General features: G+C 49.8%; 1 protein-coding gene across 1 annotated transcript; it reads left to right on the top strand.

Annotated features, from left to right (window-relative positions):
- Window positions 1–5,558: 5,558 nt before the first annotated feature.
- On the top strand, window positions 5,559–19,267 carry LOC115083426 (transmembrane and ubiquitin-like domain-containing protein 1). Its single transcript, XM_029587231.1, has 2 exons — window positions 5,559–6,047; window positions 18,130–19,267. Exons 1-2 carry the CDS (start codon window positions 5,587–5,589, stop codon window positions 18,482–18,484), a joined length of 816 nt encoding a protein of 271 aa, XP_029443091.1. The 5' UTR covers window positions 5,559–5,586; the 3' UTR covers window positions 18,485–19,267.
- Window positions 19,268–19,686: the final 419 nt, after the last annotated feature.

The following is a 19,686-nucleotide window of genomic DNA, read 5'->3' on the forward strand; positions in this document are numbered from 1 at the left end:
TCCCTCATCCCCCTCAGGTAACTCCTTCCCCACTGTAACTCCCTCCTCCTCATCCAGGATCGTCTTCATCCCCCTCCCCTCATGCCCACCAGTAACTCCTTCCTTCTCCCTCCTGTAACTCTCTCCCCCCTCCCCACCCAGAAAATCCCTCCACCTTAACCCTCCAGTAACTCCTGTCTTGCAACTTCTTACTCCTACATTAACTTCTTCCAGCCTGTAACTCCCACTTACCACCTCAGTCACTCCTTCCCCCTCTCATCCCTTCAGTAGCTCCCCCATAACCCTTTCATGCCCAGCAGTAGCTTTCTGCCCCATAAATCCCCCCTCCAGTTACTCCTTCCCCCTGTAATCCCCCTCACCAGTAGTTCCCTCCCTTATAATCCCCCTCACCCCTCCAGTAACTCCTTCCACACCCATGGCCCCTCTATACTAACTCCACACCTGTAATCCCCTTTTCCTGTACATACCAGGATCAGTCCAGACTGCTGGGTTGTGTCTCCCTTCCAGCAGATGGAGTCAGAGAAACAAACCAAAAAGACACCCCCTATATAACCTGGTGTGCCACCCGCAATCCCTCTGTATATCTCTGACTCCAGCAGATGAAAGAGAGACATAACCTGCGGTCCTGATCCTCGCCATATTTCTACCTCTCTGGGGTAGCAGGTTTGATTTGAGGGGGATCTTCTATTGACTAGATCAGTTTCCTTAAAAAAAAAAAAAAGTTTTTAGATTCAATAAAGTTTCAAAAAAAACAAACCAGAAAATGGAGGATAAAAGATTTGGTCAGCGGCTATTGAAGGTCACGCCGGCAGGGCAATGCCCTAAGGCCGTTTCCCGGAGTTAGTGCTGCTGCCCGGTGAGTTAGGGGGAGTATTAATCGGTGGGCCGATCACTCTCTCCCCACCCCCCCATCATTCACGGAGACGAATATTCCTCCGGAAGGTGCTGATCATTTTTATTTCTTACTGGCGGGGACGTAAAAAAAAAAAGAAAAGGGATAATAATTTCTTTTTCTATTTGGTCCCTGCCCGGACGGGGCGCACTTTTTCGCCCGGCTGCCTTTTTTTCTTTATTTTTCGCGCGCTGAAATGCCGTGCCTAAGTCTCAGTTAGCTTCTTTTCCTTTCAAGGGAAAATTGTTGTTTGGCGATGATCTGGAACCACTTGTTAAGGCCCTTAGGGGGGATAACAAGGTTTACAAGCTTCCGGAGGATTAAGCCCCGTTCGTATCGGCAGTTCAGCTCCGCTTGGGGGCGTTTCCGTGGGCAACGTCGTTTTCGGTCTAGCAGTGGGAGGGGCTTCCTTTGCCAGTCGACAACCGGCAGGACGCTCACAGGCGTGACCTCAGTCCTTTCGTGGCAGATGACCTTCCCGCGGTGGCTCTTCCCAGGGTTTCACCGCCAACAAAACTCCCCCCAATGAAGCCGCGCCGGCTCATTCCTCCGTCCCGCAGATAGGGGGACGGTTGTCGTGGTTTCGTGAGGAATGGGCCAGAATCACGTCGGACCAATGGGTACTGGATATTATAAATCACTGTTACGCTTTGGATTTTTGCTCGGCCTCTTTGGGATTTGTTTCTTGTGTCTCCCGGCGGGGCGCCAGCAAAACGTCAGGTGATTCTTCAAACTTTGAGGCGGTTGAAGGCCCTAGGAGCGATTGTTCCAGTTCCACCGCGGGAATGTGGAACCGGTCGATACTCCATTTACTTCATGGTTCCCAAAAAGGAAGGCGCGTTTCGACCTATCTTGGATCTATCTTGTAATGTTACGTTTAGATTTGATACTGCTTTTCTTCTTTAAGTTTTCAAGTTCGCCTGTCTGATTTCTTGCGCTTTCCATGCTATCCTATTGGTTCCTTTTACCCCCTCCCCTCTCCCCTGTTTTTTGTAAATTCCTTTCTTTTTCCATGGTTTGATGTAAACCGATATGATGTTTCCACTAATATCGGTATAAAAGACCCTTTAAATAAATAAATAAATAAATAAATAAATAAATAAATAAATCTAAAGAAGGTCAACAAGGTCAAAAAGGGTTTGGATAATTTCTTGGAGGAGAAGTCCATTAATGGCTATTAATCAAGATTACTTAGGGAATAGCCACTGCTATAAATTGGATCAGTAGCATGGGATCTTCTTAGTGTTCGGGTAATTGCCTGGTTCTTGTGGCCTGGTTTTGGCCTCTGTTGGAAACAGAATGCTGGGCTTGATGGACCCTTGGTCTGACCCAGCATGGCAATTTCTTATGTTCTTAAGGTTTTACGAGTCCCTCGGTTTCGTATGGAGACGTTACGGTCCGTCATAGCGGCCGTCCACAGGGGCGAATATTTGGCTTCTTTGGATCTGATGGAAGCTTACCTTCATATAGGAATTCAGGAGCACCATCAGAGATTCCTGAGGTTCATGGTGCTGGGAGAGAACTACCAGTTTTGTGCTCTTCCCTTTGGATTCGCGATAGCTCCCTGAGTATTCACCAAGGTGATGGTAGTGTTTGTGGCCAGTCTCCGGCGAGAGGGGATACTAGTGCACCCATATCTGGACGACTGGCTCATTCGGGCGAAATCAGAAGAACTTTGCAAGGAGGCAGTTCCGTCGGTCATACGCTGTCTACAGTCATTAGGCTGGGTGGTCAGTTATATCAAGAACCAACTGGTCCCATCTCAAATCTTAGAGTTTCTGGGTGCTCGTTTCGACACATCGGTGGGCAAAGTCTACCTGCCTCAGTTGAGAATGGAGAAGCTTATGACTCAGGTTCACCATCTATTGGCTCTCCTGGTTCCCAAGCATGGGATTATTTACAGGTACTTGGTTCTATGGGTTCTACCCTGGAGATGGTTCCTTGGGCTTTTGCTCATCTGAGACCCTTACAAAGGGCCTTGCTTTCCCGCTGGGATCCAAGGTCAGAGGAGTTCCACCTACCCTTACCGGAGACCACTCAAGCCAGCCTGGATAGGTGGCTAGTGCCGAATCACTTACTTCGGGGGGGTAGACCTCGAGAATCCACAGTGGTTAATCGTGACGATGGATGCCAGCCTCTCCGGATGGGGGGCGGTCTGTCAATCGCACACAGCACAGGGGCTGTGGACACCTCTGCAGGCCAAGTGGTCCATCAATCGGTTGGAAACCCGAGTAGTCCGCCTAGCACTGCGTCGTTTTCTTCCATTGGTTTGGCAGCGGGCAGTACGGATCCTTTCCGACAATGTGACCACCGTGGCTTACATAAATCGACAAGGAGGAACAAGGAGTCGGCCAGTAGCCTCCGAGGCAGACCAGCTAATGTTCTGGGCGGAACGCCATCTGGGCCGCATAGTGGCATCCCACATAGCCGGAGTGGACAATGTCCAGGCAGATTTTCTCAGTCACCAACAGCTAGATCCCGGAGAGTGGGAATTGTCCGAAGAGGCGATGCACCTTGTGGTACAACGTTGGGGGATGCCTCGCATGGATCTGATGGCGACCCGTCTAAACGTGAAAGCGGCTCGATTTTTCAGTCGCAGAAGGGAACACGGATCGGAAGGGGTGGATGCCCTGGTCCTCCCGGCATTCTCCTCTACGTGTTTCCTCCATGGCCACTAGTGGGAAAGGTGTTAAGGCGCATAGAATCCCACCAGGGTCCAGTCATACTTGTGGCTCCAGAGTGGCCAAGAAGACCTTGGTTTGCGGACCTGATCAACCTCGCGATCGAGGTTGATCAGGTCCGCAGGTTTGGCAGGTGACCCAGACCCTCTACGTCTGGGTCACCTGCCAAATCTACTGCGGCAAGGTCCAGTATTTTTCGATTAGGCAGCTCACTTTTATCTTGCAGCTTGGCTTATGAACGGCGGCAATTAAGAAAGAAAGGCTACCCGGAGGCAGTGATTTCCACTTTATTTCAAGCACGTAAAACTTCTACTTCTTGGTGTAGCATGAAGAGGGTTTCCCAGCGGAAGACCTCCATCGTTCATATCCTTGCCTTTCTGCAGGAGGGCTTAAAGAAAGGTTTGGCGTACAGTTCGCTCTGGGTCCAAGTATCAGCATTAGGATGCTTAAGAGGTAGGGTCGATGGCTCTATTATAGCGGGCCATCCGGATGTAATCCGTTTTTTGAAGGGAGCCAAACAGCTGAGACCGCCGCTGCACGCGGTTTGTCCCTCGTGGAGTTTGAATTTGGTTCTCCTTTTGAGCCTCTCAAGCAGGCAACCTTGAAGGATCTGACACTAAAAACTGTGTTTCTCGTGGCTATCTGTTCGGCCAGACGAATCTCCGAACTTCAGGCATTGTCGTGCAGAGAACCATTCTTACGGATTTCTGACTCGGGGGTTTCACTTCGGACGGTACCCTCCTTTTTGCCTAAGGTGGTTTCGGCTTTTCACGTCAACCAGACGGTGGAGTTGCCAGCCTTTACAGAAGTGGATAAAACTTCGGGATCTGCGGCGGTTGGATGTTCGTCATAGTCTCTTGCAGTACTTGGAGGTGACAAATCCCTTCCATATTTCTGACCATTTGTTTGTCTTATGGAGTGATCCAAAGAAGGGGTCTAAGGCTTCTAAGACTATCATTGCGCGCTGGTCGAAGGAGGCTATTGCCTCAGCTTACATATGTCACGGAAAACAGGTACCAGACGGTCTTAAAGTGCATTCCATCAGGTCGCAAGCGGCTTCCTGGGCAGAGAGCCAGTGCGTGTCTCCTCAAGAGATTTACACTGCAGCCACTTGGAAATCCTTGCACATGTTTGCTAAGCATTACTGTTTGGACATCAGGGACCCACACGTAGATACTTTTGGTGACAGTGTACTTCGAGCGGGACTCTCTAGGTCCCACCCCTCTTAGGGCAGCTTGGGTACATCCCAGCAGTCTGGACTGATCCTGGTACGTACAGGGAAAGGAAAATTGGTTCTTACCTGCTAATTTTCGTTCCTGTAGTACCAAGGATCAGTCCAGACGCCCGCCCATGAGTCTGCGAGAGTCCGCTCAGCTGATTGTATTTCCATTTTGCAGAGTTTCTCTTCACAATATTAGGTACTGATGCTTCGCCATCATTGTTTTCTGGCACGAGTTCTTTTTACCTTTTCGGGTTTCTCTTTTTTGTCAAAGTTACAGTTTGGATTGATCTAGTCAATAGTTATTGAAATTTATGTCATTCTGCTTGGATATTCATTATACTGGGGGATTGCAGGTGGCACACCAGGTTATATAGGGGGTGTCTTTTTGGTTTGTTTCTCTGACTCCATCTGCTGGAGGGGAGGCAGAACCCAGCAGTCTGGACTGATCCTTGGTACTACAGGAACGAAAATTAGCAGGTAAGGACCAATTTTCCTATCATCCTGTACAATAGCTCTTAATCCCCTCCAGTGATCCCTTCCCACCTTTAACCCCTCCAGCAACTCCTTCCCCCCCCCCCTCCAGTAACCCCTTCCACCTGTATCCCTTTCTCTCATCCTTTGCTGTCTCTTTTGAGAGCGCTCGCTGAGGAAGTGGTCTGTGTTCATTTCCATCTCCCAGTGACTCTCGTGAGACGGCAGTGGATTGATTTGACTTATACTTGGTGCTGATCTTGCTTTGTCTTGTTGCATCTTTTCCTCCGCAGGTCCCTAGTGCTGGCTTGCCCCGCGCCATGGCCCTCATTGAAGGCGTAGGAGATGAAGTGACCCTCCTCTTCGCCCTGGTTTTCTGCCTGCTGGTGCTGGGCTTGGCTTGGGTGTCCACGCACACCTCGGAATGGGGGAGCACGCCCTTTGCTTCTGCGGCCCCCGCCTTTCCTCCCAGCCAGCGGGCGGGAGAGGAACGGGGGGAAAACGCCCTCCCGTCTTCCGCAGACGCCTCCTCCTCCTCCCCATCCCCTGCGGAGTCCACCGCCCCGGCCGGCCTGAGGCACAGAATAAACGCTGCGGGCCCCGAAGGCGGCCCCGCGGAAGGCCCTTCACCTCTGGCGTGTCCACCCGGGAGCCTCCGCGCCGGCCCCGTGTCCGCCCCCGCGGGTTCAGCGGAGTTAATGGTCCTGCGGCTGAAGTTCCTGAATGACAGCGAGAGGTTAATCCGAGTCAGGCCGGAGGACACGCTCAGCTACATAAAAAGGTGAGACTGGGTGGGAGGGCGAGGGGGCGGCACCTGCGCACACAGGGGAGGCCGTGGTCGTCTCCTCTCCTTCAGAGACGACAAAGTGAGTCAGACACGAGAGGGGAGAGAAGCCGCGTCACCTGGAAAACCCCCCTGCCCCCTCTCTACTGGAGTCTGCTCTGCCCGTTTCCTCTCTTAGTGCCGTCCTGAAACCCGCAGCTGTGCTCCCCGGGTGCTTTTCTCTGTCTGGATAAGTTCATGGCTTTCTTCCGGCTGCTTTGCAGGATCATTCCTGCTTCAGGCTCTGCCCGTTTCCTCTCTTAGTGCCGTCCTGAAACCCGCAGCTGTGCTCCCCGGGTGCTTTTCTCTGTCTGGATAAGTTCATGGCTTTCTTCCGGCTGCTTTGCACGATCATTCTTGCTTCAGGGCTTGCCTACGTCCCAGTTCCTTGGCTGACTCGAATGTTCCTTGGGAGATGTTTCACTCCCATCCTGTGATGCTCGGGCCCGAGACTCTTCCTAGCTTCCTCTTTCCGGGCCTGGCCCAGCAAGTTCCTCCAATCTTCCTTTTAACGCCGTCGTCGCTGCCTCGGCCCACGGAAACTGCTCTCCTCTGTTTTCTTTTGTTCACGTTCCTGGTGGTCGGCTTTCCTCTGCTGCCTCGCCACGTTGCCCTGCGGACCCTGGCTTCTCTGGCCATGTTTGCATATCCTTCCTCTTGTCTCTCTGCCAATGCCTTTCTGACAGGGTCCTGCCCTTGGGAGTCTTTCGTTGCTGCCTCGGTCACTCCTGATGCAATGAGCTGCTCCCTTCCTGGTGGCTCTTCGGGACTTGCAGGAGTCCTGAGCCGTGCAGTTTTGCCGTTCTGTCTGCCCGTCTGGCTTGCACTGCGTTCCCGTTCATCACGGGCACGATCTGCAGGGAGGGCGACGCGCTGTAGAAATGTTAAGTAGTGTTAGACGGGGACTGCGCTGCAGCTGCTGACGGAAAGCGAGAGTGTGACATGACGGGTGGTTTTAGCGATTCTTGTGTGATATCTGGATCTTCACCTTTTTTGTATTTATGTGATCCTGATGTCTCTCCCTCTCCGGTCACTGTCTGTCTGTCTGTTTTCCAGTTGCACCTTTTGCATTTTAACTTTGTGCCAGCGTAGGGATTTGTAAGTTTCCTTTCACTTTATCTCCTGATTCTCTCTCTCTCTCTCTCTTTTCTGCCTCCACTTGTGAATGTGATGTGGCCTGTATTGATTTCTGCCGCCGCTTCACATCGGTGCTTCCATGGCCCTCGTTCATTCCCTGCTTGTCTCACCATACAGTCGCTCGGACTCCTGGGGCTGAGAGCTGCTCTGCGGTTTTCTTCGGTTGTCTTAAGAACAAGAATTTCCATGCTGGGTTAGACTAAGCTCCATTGAGCCCAGCATCCTGTCTGACAGTGGCCCAGTCCAGGGCAGACCCCTTGAAGTAGACCCTGTTCCTTGGTGTTCGGGCAGGTCGGTCCCAATGAGTGGGTTCTGCAGCTCCTGCCAACGGATGGAGACGGAGCGAAAGCTGAGATCACAGCCATCATAGTCCCGCCGCAACATTCACCGGCTCCAGCAGGTGATAGACCTGCATTTCCCTTCAGGGGAGTAGAGAGAAGGAAAGAAATCGAAAGGAAATAACGGAAAGTTGAGACATCCTATACAGCGCCGCTCGCCTCCTAAGATGATACCATGCAGTCCCTCCCTCGGTCGAGTGCTCTCGGTTCAGGAGCCTTGACTGGCGTGGACCAAAAAGTTTAATAGCGATTACAGGCTGAGTCAGGCTCTGCAGTGAAGGCTTTAGCCCTCTCCCCCGCCCTGTAGCCTGGATCCATTCCTGTTCTCAACCAGGGAGGGCTTTTACGTGGGTTTGTGCGTGCATATTCCAGGTGCGAGCTTTTACCGTTCTGCGCGCTTACAGCTATGGAGCTTGCAGCGAAGAAGCCTAAGCGCTTATCTATTTCTGCTGCATGCCACATCAGGGCCTTTTCAGCTGGAGCTTCCTTTAAGCCTGTGTCAGCGCTGCCCGGATGCTTGGTAAGATCTACCCCCTTCTGATTTTGCCAGCAAGGGTGCATCTCCTCAGTCTGAGGGACGTGGGCCGAGGGAGACGTGACGGGGCTGTCTCCTCCCTTGATTGATCCACGGGCAGAGTCGTCATGAGTCGCTGGTTCTCAGGACGTCAGGTGCGGGCCTCTGGGGCCTGGAATGGACCCGTCCTCCTTTTTTCCTGGGTGGAATTCTTCCAGGGTTTGCAGACGCTTCTACAGGACCAGTCTTCTGAATCTGCACTGCCTACTAAGGTTGGTCCATGTGCTGCAAGTGCTCCTCTGCTTGTTTCCCCGGTCAAGCGCAATTGACACAATGCAGCCTGACTAAGCTCGAATGCAGGTGGATCTGGATGATACTGATGGTGGCGGGGAACATTCCCCCAGATTTGGAGCCATATCAAACTCTTCTCTGTTTCTTTCACAAGAAATGAGTTGCTGGGTTTGCTCTCTCAGGCCTTGAAGATCCTGGAAGTAGCTGGGCCTGACTCCTTGAGCATGCAGAAGATGCTTCCTATTTTGGTCACCTTATGCAAGGCTTCTTGTTACCTTCCTCAGGAGTTGATTAATCTGGAATGGAGTGCACCAGAGGCATCTTTTAAAGGAGAACTCGTCTTAGTGGGTTTATACCCCTTGGATCCGCAGGCCAGAGAGCTGTTGCATTTCCCTAGGGTAGATACCTTGGTGTGTTCTGTCATGAAACGTACCACCATCCCAGTAGAGGGAGGTGCGGCTCTGAAGGATGCTCAGGATAGGAGGATTGACGTTATCCTGAAGCAAAGCCTTTAGGGCGTTTTCAACCTTATAGGATAGGTTCTTTCCACAGGTCTCAGTCCTTTTCACCCTTGAGGACCCCAAAAGAATGTGGACTTTTGAGGTGGAGTTCCTCGGTCTTCCCATTGAAGGTTTGAGGGCTCACCTCTTTGTTCAGGAGATAGGTGGCGTCTAACCCATTTTTATCACAGATGGATGCAGATTACTTCGGATCAATGTGTTCTCGAAGTTATTTGGGACGGTATGCTCTAGAATTTCTTCACTTTCCTCCGGATGCCTTAATGGTCTTTCCATGTAACTCCCCTCAGAAGTGGAAGCGATATTACAATGGTGGTTAAACCTGAAAGCAGTGATTCCCGTTCTCGAACCACAGGATGTTCCATTAATTTTGTCATGCCTAAGAAGGAAGGGTGGTTTCAGCCCATACTGGATCTCTTGATGCGAATTGAGGTTCGCACCTCCTGGCACCTCAGAAACATACCCACGCTACAAACACAGACAGACAACTCTCCAGGGCTTCAGCATCCACTCAACAACGCCAGACTCAGAATAAGCAAACTTCACAGACTACTCAACAACGACAGACTCAGACTACTCAACAACGACAGACTAAGACTACTCAAACTTCACTCTTGCCCCTACTTTGGCAGCTCACAAAAGCATTCATCCAACTCCCATTCAATCCAAAGCAGCATTCAACCAGCACACAGCCAACTTACAGCAACATTCAACCAGCTCTCAGCCAACTTACAGCAGCATTCAACCAGCTCTCAGCCAACTTACAGCAGCATTCAACCAGCACTCAGCCAACTTACAGCAGCATTCAACCAGCACTCAGCCAACTTACAGCAGCATTCAACCAGCACTCAGCCAACTCACAGCAGCATTCAACCAGCACCAAACCAGCTCAATACAGCATTCATCCAACTCTTATCCGACCTACAATAGCATTCATACGGCCATTCCCCTGGTACCTATAACAAGCATTCATTCATTCATTCATTCCCCTGGTACCTATAACAAGCATTCATTCAACAGACAATGCTCTGCCGCCCACGCACCTACAAATCCCTCATCCCAATCATGATTTCCCCTACCACACAGTTTCTAGGTCTCACCTTATTTACCATCTTCCTATTTAACGCACAATCAATTACCAACAAAACATTAATACTTAACGACCTACTGCTGGACTCAACACCGGATTTTTGCGCCATAACAGAAACATGGCTCAAACCCACTGACATCGCACTTATTAACCAACTACCAACACAGATCTACGACTTCTTCTCTATCCCAAGACAAAAAAAAAGAGGAGGGGGTATCTTTCTAGCTGCCAAAAAATCCCTGAGGTTCTCTCTCTATCCTATCAACACAAATACCAAATTAGAACTAGGATTGTTCAAATCAGAAGATCTCCAAATCCTTCTAGTCTACGCCCCTCCAGGCCTGCTAGAGTCAAACACCTCTCCTATTCTAGAAACTATAACTTTACACCTAAACCTTGACTCCCCAGCTATAATCTTGGGTGACTTCAACTTACATGTTGACAAAATTCCCCTTTCAACGAACTGCGAAGCCTTCCTCACCGCAATGTCCGCAATGGGTTTCAAACAACAAATCAACAAACCCACTCACAAAGCAGGACACACACTCGACCTCTTCTTTACAAATGCCGGCATTTCCCAAACAAATCAACCTGACTGTCAACAAGTCCCATGGTCAGACCACTCCTTAATCTCCACCAGCTTTTCCCTACTACAACCAGATTCCAAGCCTGACTCAAGACCTTCTTTCCTCTACAAAAAAACATGTAACTCTGAACTCCTCAGCAAACTTCTAGCCCCAGAATTACCATCCATCGATGTTTCTACACCTAACAGCGCTCTTCAATCATGGTCCAAAATAACAAAATCAGTAGCAAACACACTTTGCCCACTGACCACCAAAAAACACTCTTCAAAGGCATCCAAAAGACAACCCTGGTTTAATGATGAACTGAGAAATCTCAAACAACTACTTCGGCAGAAAGAAAGAAAATGGCGTAAAGCCCCTTCACCAGCCTCACTCTCAGACTACAAACGCACGCTCCACCAATACAAAAGCAGTACACAGAAAACAAAAAGAGACTACTATGCCCGTCAGGTTCATCACCTCATCTTTGACTCAAAAGCCCTATTCGCCTTCGTTTCCAATCTCACTAAACCTATCACTCCTGATATACCACCCGAATTCTCTCAGACCAAAGCAGACGAACTGGCTCTTCATTTCAGCAAAAAAATCTCTGACCTCCTCAATCAACTATCACTAACCACTAGCTCCCAAGACAACACATACCTTCTCCCTAACAAAGATATACAGCTTAAAGCATTCGAACCCATCACTCTCACAGAGATACAATCAGTGCTGAAGAAAATGAAACCTTCATCACACCCTTTTGATCAAATTCCTTCCAAAATGCTACTTCTCATTCCTGATACTATATCAAAATCCCTTGCCGAAATTATAAACTGTTCCCTCTCCCAGGGTATCTACCCAGATGATCTAAAAACAGCTTCAATCAAACCCCTCCTAAAAAAACCGAATCTAAATCCAAGTGATCCCAACAACTTCCGCCCTATTTCCAACCTTCCATTCATAGCCAAAATAATGGAAAAATTGGTGAACACCCAACTTTCCAACTACTTGGAAGACCACGGCATTCTGTCTCCAAACCAATATGGTTTTCGAAAAGCTGCAAGCACAGAAACACTACTTCTTGCACTTTCAGACTTCCTCCTCGCCGGCATCGATAAAGGCAAAGCATTTTTACTAATCCTCCTCGACTTCTCGGCGGCCTTTGACACCGTCAACCATTACCTCCTCTTAAAACAACTAGCAAATATTGGAGTGACAGCTACTTCACTAACATGGTTCAAAACCTTCCTAGAAAACAGAGGATATAGGGTCAAAATTCACAATACAGAATCCCAATATCACCACTCCACCAGAGGGGTGCCACAAGGTTCATCCCTCTCACCCACCCTATTTAATGTATACCTCCTACCACTCTGTCAACTACTCACAAAACTATGCCTTAAACACTTCCTCTTCGCGGACGACGTACAGATTGTGATCCCTATAAAAGATTCAATCTCGTCAACAATGGAATATTGGGATAGTTGTTTACTAGAAATCAAACACCTCCTTACCAGCTTAAACCTAGTCCTTAATGCGTCGAAAACGGAATATCTCCTTATAGCACCTGAAAACAACATCACGCTCTCAAAGCCACCTACCCTCCTACAAACCACCCATGTAAGAGATCTAGGAGCCATCCTAGATAACCGTCTTAACCTCAAACCATTCATAAACCGTACTACAAAAGACTGCTTCCACAAATTACATATTCTGAAAAGAATAAAGCCACTTTTCCACACGCAAGATTTTAGATCAATCCTGCAAGCAATAATCTTCTCCAAACTAGATTATTGCAATTCTCTACTACTAGGCCTCCCAGCTTCTTACACCAAGCCTTTACAAATGGTACAGAACACAGCAGCTAGAATACTTACAAACTCCAGGAAAATCGACCATATCTCCCCCATCCTCAAAGACCTTCATTGGTTACCGATCCACTTCAGAATTATGTACAAAACCATCATGATTATCTACAAGAACATCCATCAACACACTCAACTTGACTTACAAATCCCTTTTAAAAAATACACAGCCGCCAGACCCATCAGGGAACATTACAAAGAATCACTTCAGGTACCTCATGCCAAAACTTACCAACATAAATCCTACAGTTCAAGAGCTCTTTCATCAGCAGGTCCAATCCTCTGGAACTCCATCCCACCGGACTTAAGACAAGAACCATGCGCCCCAACTTTTAGGAAGAGACTAAAAACGTGGCTTTTTAAAAAAGCGTTCCCAGAACTGGATTAAATTCCCCACCCATCAGCACAAACACAAAGTTAGTGAACTGTAATAAACCCACTAACTTCATACGCAGTCACAGCATCTTATTATTATAATTCACAACAGCATCATATTTGATCATTTTTGCTACTCATCTATATTTTTATACTATACATATTTATTAATTGATACAGTTGGCTAAAATGTTAATATTCTTCCTTCAATTTCCTCCCCCTTTTCAGATCCTAGTTATTTTTCCCTGTTTTTTGTAACTTTCTCACATCCTAAATATTGTTATTATATCTGTTAAGTTTCATTCTATATGTGACGTTGAATTGGGAAATGTTTTACTATGTTACTCTCTGCCTTTACTCACATTGTTAATTGTAAACCGGGTTGATGTGATTCCATCATGAAACTCGGTATAATAAAAATAATAAATAAATAAATAAATAAAATTTACGAGTCATGCATTCCAGAGTGGAAACGGTGCGCTCTGTCATGATGGCAGCTCATGCAGGAGAGTACCTTACATCTCTAGATCTGACAGATGTATATGCATATTCCCATCCATCGGGAATATGCATATACAGCGGTTCCTACGATTTGCTAATCTATATCATCATTACCAGTTTCAAGCCTTGCCTTTTTGGCTAGCTGTGGTAACTAATATCTTTTTCCTAGGTCATGGTGGTGGTGGTAGTAGCAGTGGCTCTCTGCAAGGAGAGGCATTTTAGTTCACCTCTATCTGGAAGACTGGTTGATTTGAGCCAAGATTGTGGAAGAGAGTCTTCCTGCTTCCTGTAGGACGGGTTCCTTGTTACAGGAACTAGGCTCAGTAGTGAATTTGGTCCAAGAGCAATTTGCAGCCGTCTCAGGTCCTGGAGTATTTCGAAGTTGCATTCGATACAAGGTGGGGCAGAGTATTTCTGTTGGAGTCCGAGATCTACACATTGATATTGCAAGTTCGAACCCTGTGTAACTCTTTGTTCGACCTTGGGATCTTATCTGCAGGTCCTGGGGTTGATGTTGCCATATTAGAAGTGGTTCCCTGGGCAAGGGCACGTATGCACCCTCTTCAGAGTACGTTGCTCTCCTGATGGAGTACGCAGTCGAAGAACTATGCAATGAGGCTGTTCCTCCCATTAGAGGTGATATCCCAGCTGGACTGATGGTTACAGGCAAATCATCTCAGGAAAGGAATTTCCATGATGCCAGATTGGTTGGTACTTGCGACAAATGCAAGTCTCTGGAACTGGGAGGGGTGCTCAGTGTCAGGAGTTCGTGTTGCAAGTGTGCTGGAATGTGGCAGAGTGACAGTGGAACATCAACAAGCTAGAGCAGCACCGCCTAAGCATATCTGCCTTTCACATTGCTAGAAAGGACAAGATCAGAGCTGATTTCCTCAGAAGGAGAAACTTGGGCCCAGTAGAATGGGAGCTGACGGTCTTTGTGTTTTTGGCAAGTCTGACTTTTCAATCTCTGTGTACTTTCCTTGCGATGGCTTACCTTGAAGACAGTTTTTCTGGTAGCTATCTGTTTGGCATGTGACTCGGTTATTTACACTTTCGAATAATAGAAGGACTAGGGGGCACTCCATGAAGTTAGCAAGTAACATATTTAAGACTAATCGGAGAAAATTCTTTTTCACTCAACGCACAATAAAGCTCTGGAATTTGTTGCCAGAAAAGGTAGTTAGTGCAGTTAGTGTAGCTGGGTTCCAATAAGGTTTGGATAAGTTCTTGGAGGAGAAGTCCATTAACTGCTATTAATCAATTATACTTAGGGAATAGCCACTGCTATTGCATCAGTAGCATGGGTTCTTCTTAGTGTTTGGGTAATTGCCAGGTTCTTGTGGCCTGGTTTTGGCCTCTGTTGGAATCAGGATGCTGGGCTTGATGGACCCTTGATCTGACCCAGCATGGCAATTTCTTATGTTCTTATGTCTGGTCTCTGAGCTGCATGCTCTTTCTGCCGTGAACCCCTTTTTCTCCGGGTTCGGTTGAGCTTCGGTCTGTGCCCTCCTTATTTGTCCAAGGTGGTTTCAGAGTTTCATTTGAATCAGTCCGTTTCTTTGCCCACCTCGGACAGGAACAGCAATAGAGCGGAGTATCATCTTTCGCGTTTCTTGGACGTCAAGCATCATTTACTGCGGTACTTGGAGATGACTAAAGCTGATCGGAAGCCTGTCTGCCTGGTTGTGCTCCATGGTGGAGGTAACCAGGGCACTGGGAACATGGGCAACGATGACCCACTGGCTTAATAAGTCATTACGGTGGTCTGTCTGGCTGCTGAGGTGGCCTTACCAAAGCAGGTTAGACCACATTCCACGAGGGCTCAGGCGGTATCGTGGGCAATACTTCGTTTGTCGCCTGATAAAATTTGCCAAGCAGCAACATGGTCATCTTTGCACACCTTCTCCAAGCATTACTGCTTGGATGTTAGGGCTAGGAGGATGCGGCATTTGCACGGGTGGGGTTGACTGGACCACTGGGAGCCTCCTGCCCTTCTCAACATTAGCTTTGGTACATCCTACTTGTCGGGACTGATCTGCCTGAATGCCAAGGAAGGAGAAATGACCTGATGATTTCCTTTCCTTTAGTGATGGGTAGGTCAATCCCAGACCCACCCTTGGTTACCTGTTGATTGAATTTTTGGTTAGCCTTTCTTCGGGCGAGCTGTTCAGACTATAATTCTTTCTCTGGTAAGTGGCTTCTCTAGCCCTTAGTTTGCTAAGTATGTTTCTTTTGGTTGACTGCTGATGATAATTTTCAAGTATAATCAGTTTTGTCCACAGTTTGGCGGGCTGGTGTCGTCTGGGCAGGACTATATGGCCGTGACTTCACTTTTGCTCTGTCTCCACCTGCTGGGGTTGACCTACCCTCACTAAAGGAAAGGAAATTATTAGGTAAGTAGTAAATTCTCCTTTCCCATTACTCACTCCCAGGGATAGCAATGACTTTCTTTACTCTACCTGGCCAATGTGCTTGTCGTCTTGACCACATTCCCTGGCAACAGAGTGCGCTGAGTGACGAAGTACTTCCTACGATTTGATTTCACGGCATGTGAAAGGGTAAAGAACCCTCCTTGTATTTATCCGTTCGCCCCACTCATGATTTCATAACTTCCTATCCTGTTCCCTCTCAGCCCTCTCTTTTGTTTTTTCCAAGCTGAAGAGTTCTCGCTTACGTAGCCCCTCATCCTAGGAGGGATGCTCCTTCCTATTTATCGATTTATTGATTTTGTCGCCCTCCTCTGCACTTTTTTTCTTTTTCCGCCGTCTTTCTTGACTTGGGGCAACCAGAACTGCCCCAAACGACAGTACTCAAGCCACAGTCCCAGCTTGGCTCAGTTCAGAGGCAGTGTGATCTCTTCCGTTTTTATTCTCCATTTGGATCGTTTCTAACCTTCGGGTTGCTCAACCCCTGCGGTCTTCTGGTTTGTTTGCTCACAGCTCTCACCTCGTGTCCTCTCCTCCCCATACCTGCTCAGGTTGTGCATCCAGTGCACCCTAAATCAAAACAAGTGAAAAGGCAGGAGTGAATGAGCGAGGTTTTCTTGCTTGCGCGTCCATAATGCCTGCTAAATATTTGAATTGTTCTCTCATAGCCCCACCCATTCCTTCTGCTAGTGAATGTGTTTTGAGTGCGTTAAGCCTCTCTTTGTAGAGTTTGTGGTTGTTTTTCATGGATGGCGTGCGGGTGGATGCATAGAGCTCCCTCTGTGAGCAGGTGCTGGAGGACGAAATGCTAAGAGACTTCAAGAAGGTATAGGATAAGCAAAGAGGATCGATCCTTAGCCGCAAAAAAAAAAAAAAAAGAAACTGGAGACAGAGTGATTGGATGAATTAGTCGGCGCTGGTAGTGTGCGGCCAGCCTGCTAGTGCACTAATAACTCGAAGTCCCAGCGGAAACGCAAGCACTCATCCAGTAGGGTCACTCTGGCAAGTTATGCGCGCCTCGTCTTGACTGAATTGGTGCGGTGGTGAATGGCCACAGGACCCCTGGATGTTGCGGTCATAACCACGGTGGGACCTTAGGGGGTCTTGTATCCTCGGACGCTTTCCTGCCTGCCATCCTCACCGAGCAGTGGCTGATGAACGTTCGCACTCTCTCGCTCTCCCCTCATAACTTTTATTTGGCTGTTTTCTCTGGCCTGGTGGCGTTTTGATTCTTTCTTGGGCAGTGCGCTCAGCCATGGAGGAGAAAGTCACAGCAGCCACTGGCCCATGGGGTTATCAAGCCGGTGAGAGAGCCCCAGATCTCGTATTCTCCTGCACCTCGCCTTTCAGATATCTGTAGTCCTCCTCCTCCTCTTCAGACGGGGCGTTACCAAACCTTTGTACACCTGCCAGGCACTGCCCAGGGCTCCCCTTTCTTCACTCACGTTTGCCTTTTAATTATGACGTTTTCTATTCTTATAAATACTTACTTCCTTCTTTTCCAAACTAAGATCTTTACTGAATATGAGGAAAAGCAGATGTCACTCTGATACCCCCCTCTCCTCCCTCCACCACTCAGAGCCTGGAATCAGTGCCTCCCCTCCTCCCTCCACCACTCAGAGCCTGGAATCAGTGCTCCCCTCTCCTCCCTCCACCACGCAGAGCCTGGAATCAGCGCCCCCCTCTCCTCCCTCCACCATTCAGAGCCTGGAATCAGCGCCTCCCCTCCTCCCTCCACCATTCAGAGCCTGGAATCAGTGCCCCCCTCTCCTCCCTCCACCACGCAGAGCCTGGAATCAGTGCCCCCCTCTCCTCCCTGCACCACGCAGAGCCTGCAATCAGCGCCCCCCTCTCCACCCCTCGCAGCCTGGAATCAGTGCCTCCCCTCCTCCCTCCACCATTCAGAGCCTGGAATCAGCACCCCCCTCTCCACCCCTCGCAGCCTGGAATCAGCACCCCCCTCTCCTCCCTCCACCATTCAGAGCCTGGAATCAGCACCCCCCTCTCCTCCCTCCACCATTCAGAGCCTGGAATCAGCGCCCCCCTCTCCTCCCTCCACCACGCAGAGCCTGCAATCAGCGCCCCCCTCTCCACCCCTCGCAGCCTGGAATCAGGACCCCCCTCGCGGCCTGGAATCAGTGCCTCCCGTGCCCTCCTCTCCACCTCTCAGAAGCTGGCACTTCTCCCCTTCCTTGCTCTACCGCTCGGCATCCCTTACACGTGTTGTTTGCTGCCTTTCCGCCTCTCTTACTCTATCTGGCCTGACACTCCCAGAATAATGTAGGTATTAAAATCCTGGGCGTCTCCCTTAGGGAAGAGCGAATGTAAAGAGTTCAGGCAGTGCTAGGGGTGACGGGCGGCACCGAGCATTGTTCGTAATCTGCCTCTCTCCTCTCTCCTCTCTCTCTCTCTCCAGGACGTTTTTCCCGGGCCAGGAGCACCTCGTGCGGCTGATTTACCAGGGCCAGCTGCTCCGCGACGACGCGCAGACCATGGCGTCCCTTCACCTCGCTAATAACTGCGTGCTGCACTGCCACATCTCCCCGCACGCCGCCCCCCAGGGGCCCAGCGGCGCCAGGGCAGGGGGCGAGCAGGCGGCACCCTCCCTAAACATGGGCAACCTGATGGTGCCGCTCTTCCTCCTCATGCTGGCGCTGCTCTGGTACTGCCAGGTCCAGTACCAGCACTACTTCACCGCCTCGGCCACAGTCTGCCTGGCCAGCGTCACCGTCTTCTTCAGCTTCATGGCGTTCAGTATGTACCGGCGGTGATGCCGCTCCGGCGCTGGAGCCCGTCCTGGAGCCTCACCTGGGGGGGGGGGACCTCCGGCTGAGAAAGGGGGGACCAGAGCAGCGGCGCACTGCACCGCGCCGAGACGCGGCCGGGAGTCCTGCCCGCGGGAGAGCGCTTACCCCCCACCCCCCCCCCCCCCCCACGTCACCGAGACGAGAACCAGGATCTCCCCGCCCTCCGGGACCGAGTGCAGTCACCGCCTGCCCACAGAAGCTTCACCAAGAACTGAGACCTGCTGGAGACCTGCCCAGCATGAGGGCAGGGGTCTTCCCTCGCCAGCCTGGAGGGCCACAGACCCCGGGCTGCTTCTCTGGATGTCCCTAATGAATATGCACGAGCCGCGTCTGCAGGCGCTGTATCTTGGTTAGGGCTGCGCAGCCTGGGGCTCTCTGTGATTGCAGCTCGCCGGGCCTGCATTAAGGAACCTCGGTTTCGTTTTGCAGTTAGTGCCCCGTGCGTAACGTCCCGGGGCTGGGGTGCAGTACCGCAGGGGGGGGTGCTTCTACTCGTTCCTGAAGGGCCCCCAAATCCCGGGCTGCTTCTCTGGATGTCTCTTTGCTAGAGGCAGTAAAGCACAGGATGCTATAGAAGTGAAGGGGTCAGGGTATGAAACTTCAAGGTGTTAAGCTGGGGAACGTCAGCGGGAAATACTTTTTCCACAGAAAGGAGGGGGGCAGTGCATGCCTGGAATGCCCTCCAGACACAGAATTCAGCCCCAGTGCACAGAAATAAAAGGTTAAATAAAGATACTCCTTCATATACTGTTTTGTTTTTATCGGATTACCTTTATACAATCCTTGATGAGCTTTCAAGAGCTAATGCTCCCTTCTTCAAGTCACAATTCAGATGAGCAATAGAAGACATTAGCAGGAGTTCCTGTTCATTCCCCACAGCAGTCCAGACATAGGCAACCGCTACCAGCAGACGGAAGGGGAGAGTAAAAACGTTTCAGGCACCGCGACTTAAGCACGAGTGCCGCCTACGCTCCCCTCAGCAGGTGCTAGAGATGCAAACCTGCAGCCTGGAAGAAGGGAAAAAGGGATCTAAATGTTAGAAGAGAGAGAAGATTAAAAGAGAAGCTCCCTGAGGTGTTAGGTACCTTCGTGGTTGAGGTGGGCGAGCGCCGGGGGGGGATTTGGCAATCCCTGAATGGCTTTAGCCCGCAGCAGCCAGGGGTCTG

Source organism: Rhinatrema bivittatum, chromosome 2, assembly GCF_901001135.1.
Source record: "Rhinatrema bivittatum chromosome 2, aRhiBiv1.1, whole genome shotgun sequence".
Classification (NCBI taxonomy): Eukaryota; Metazoa; Chordata; class Amphibia; order Gymnophiona; family Rhinatrematidae; genus Rhinatrema; species Rhinatrema bivittatum.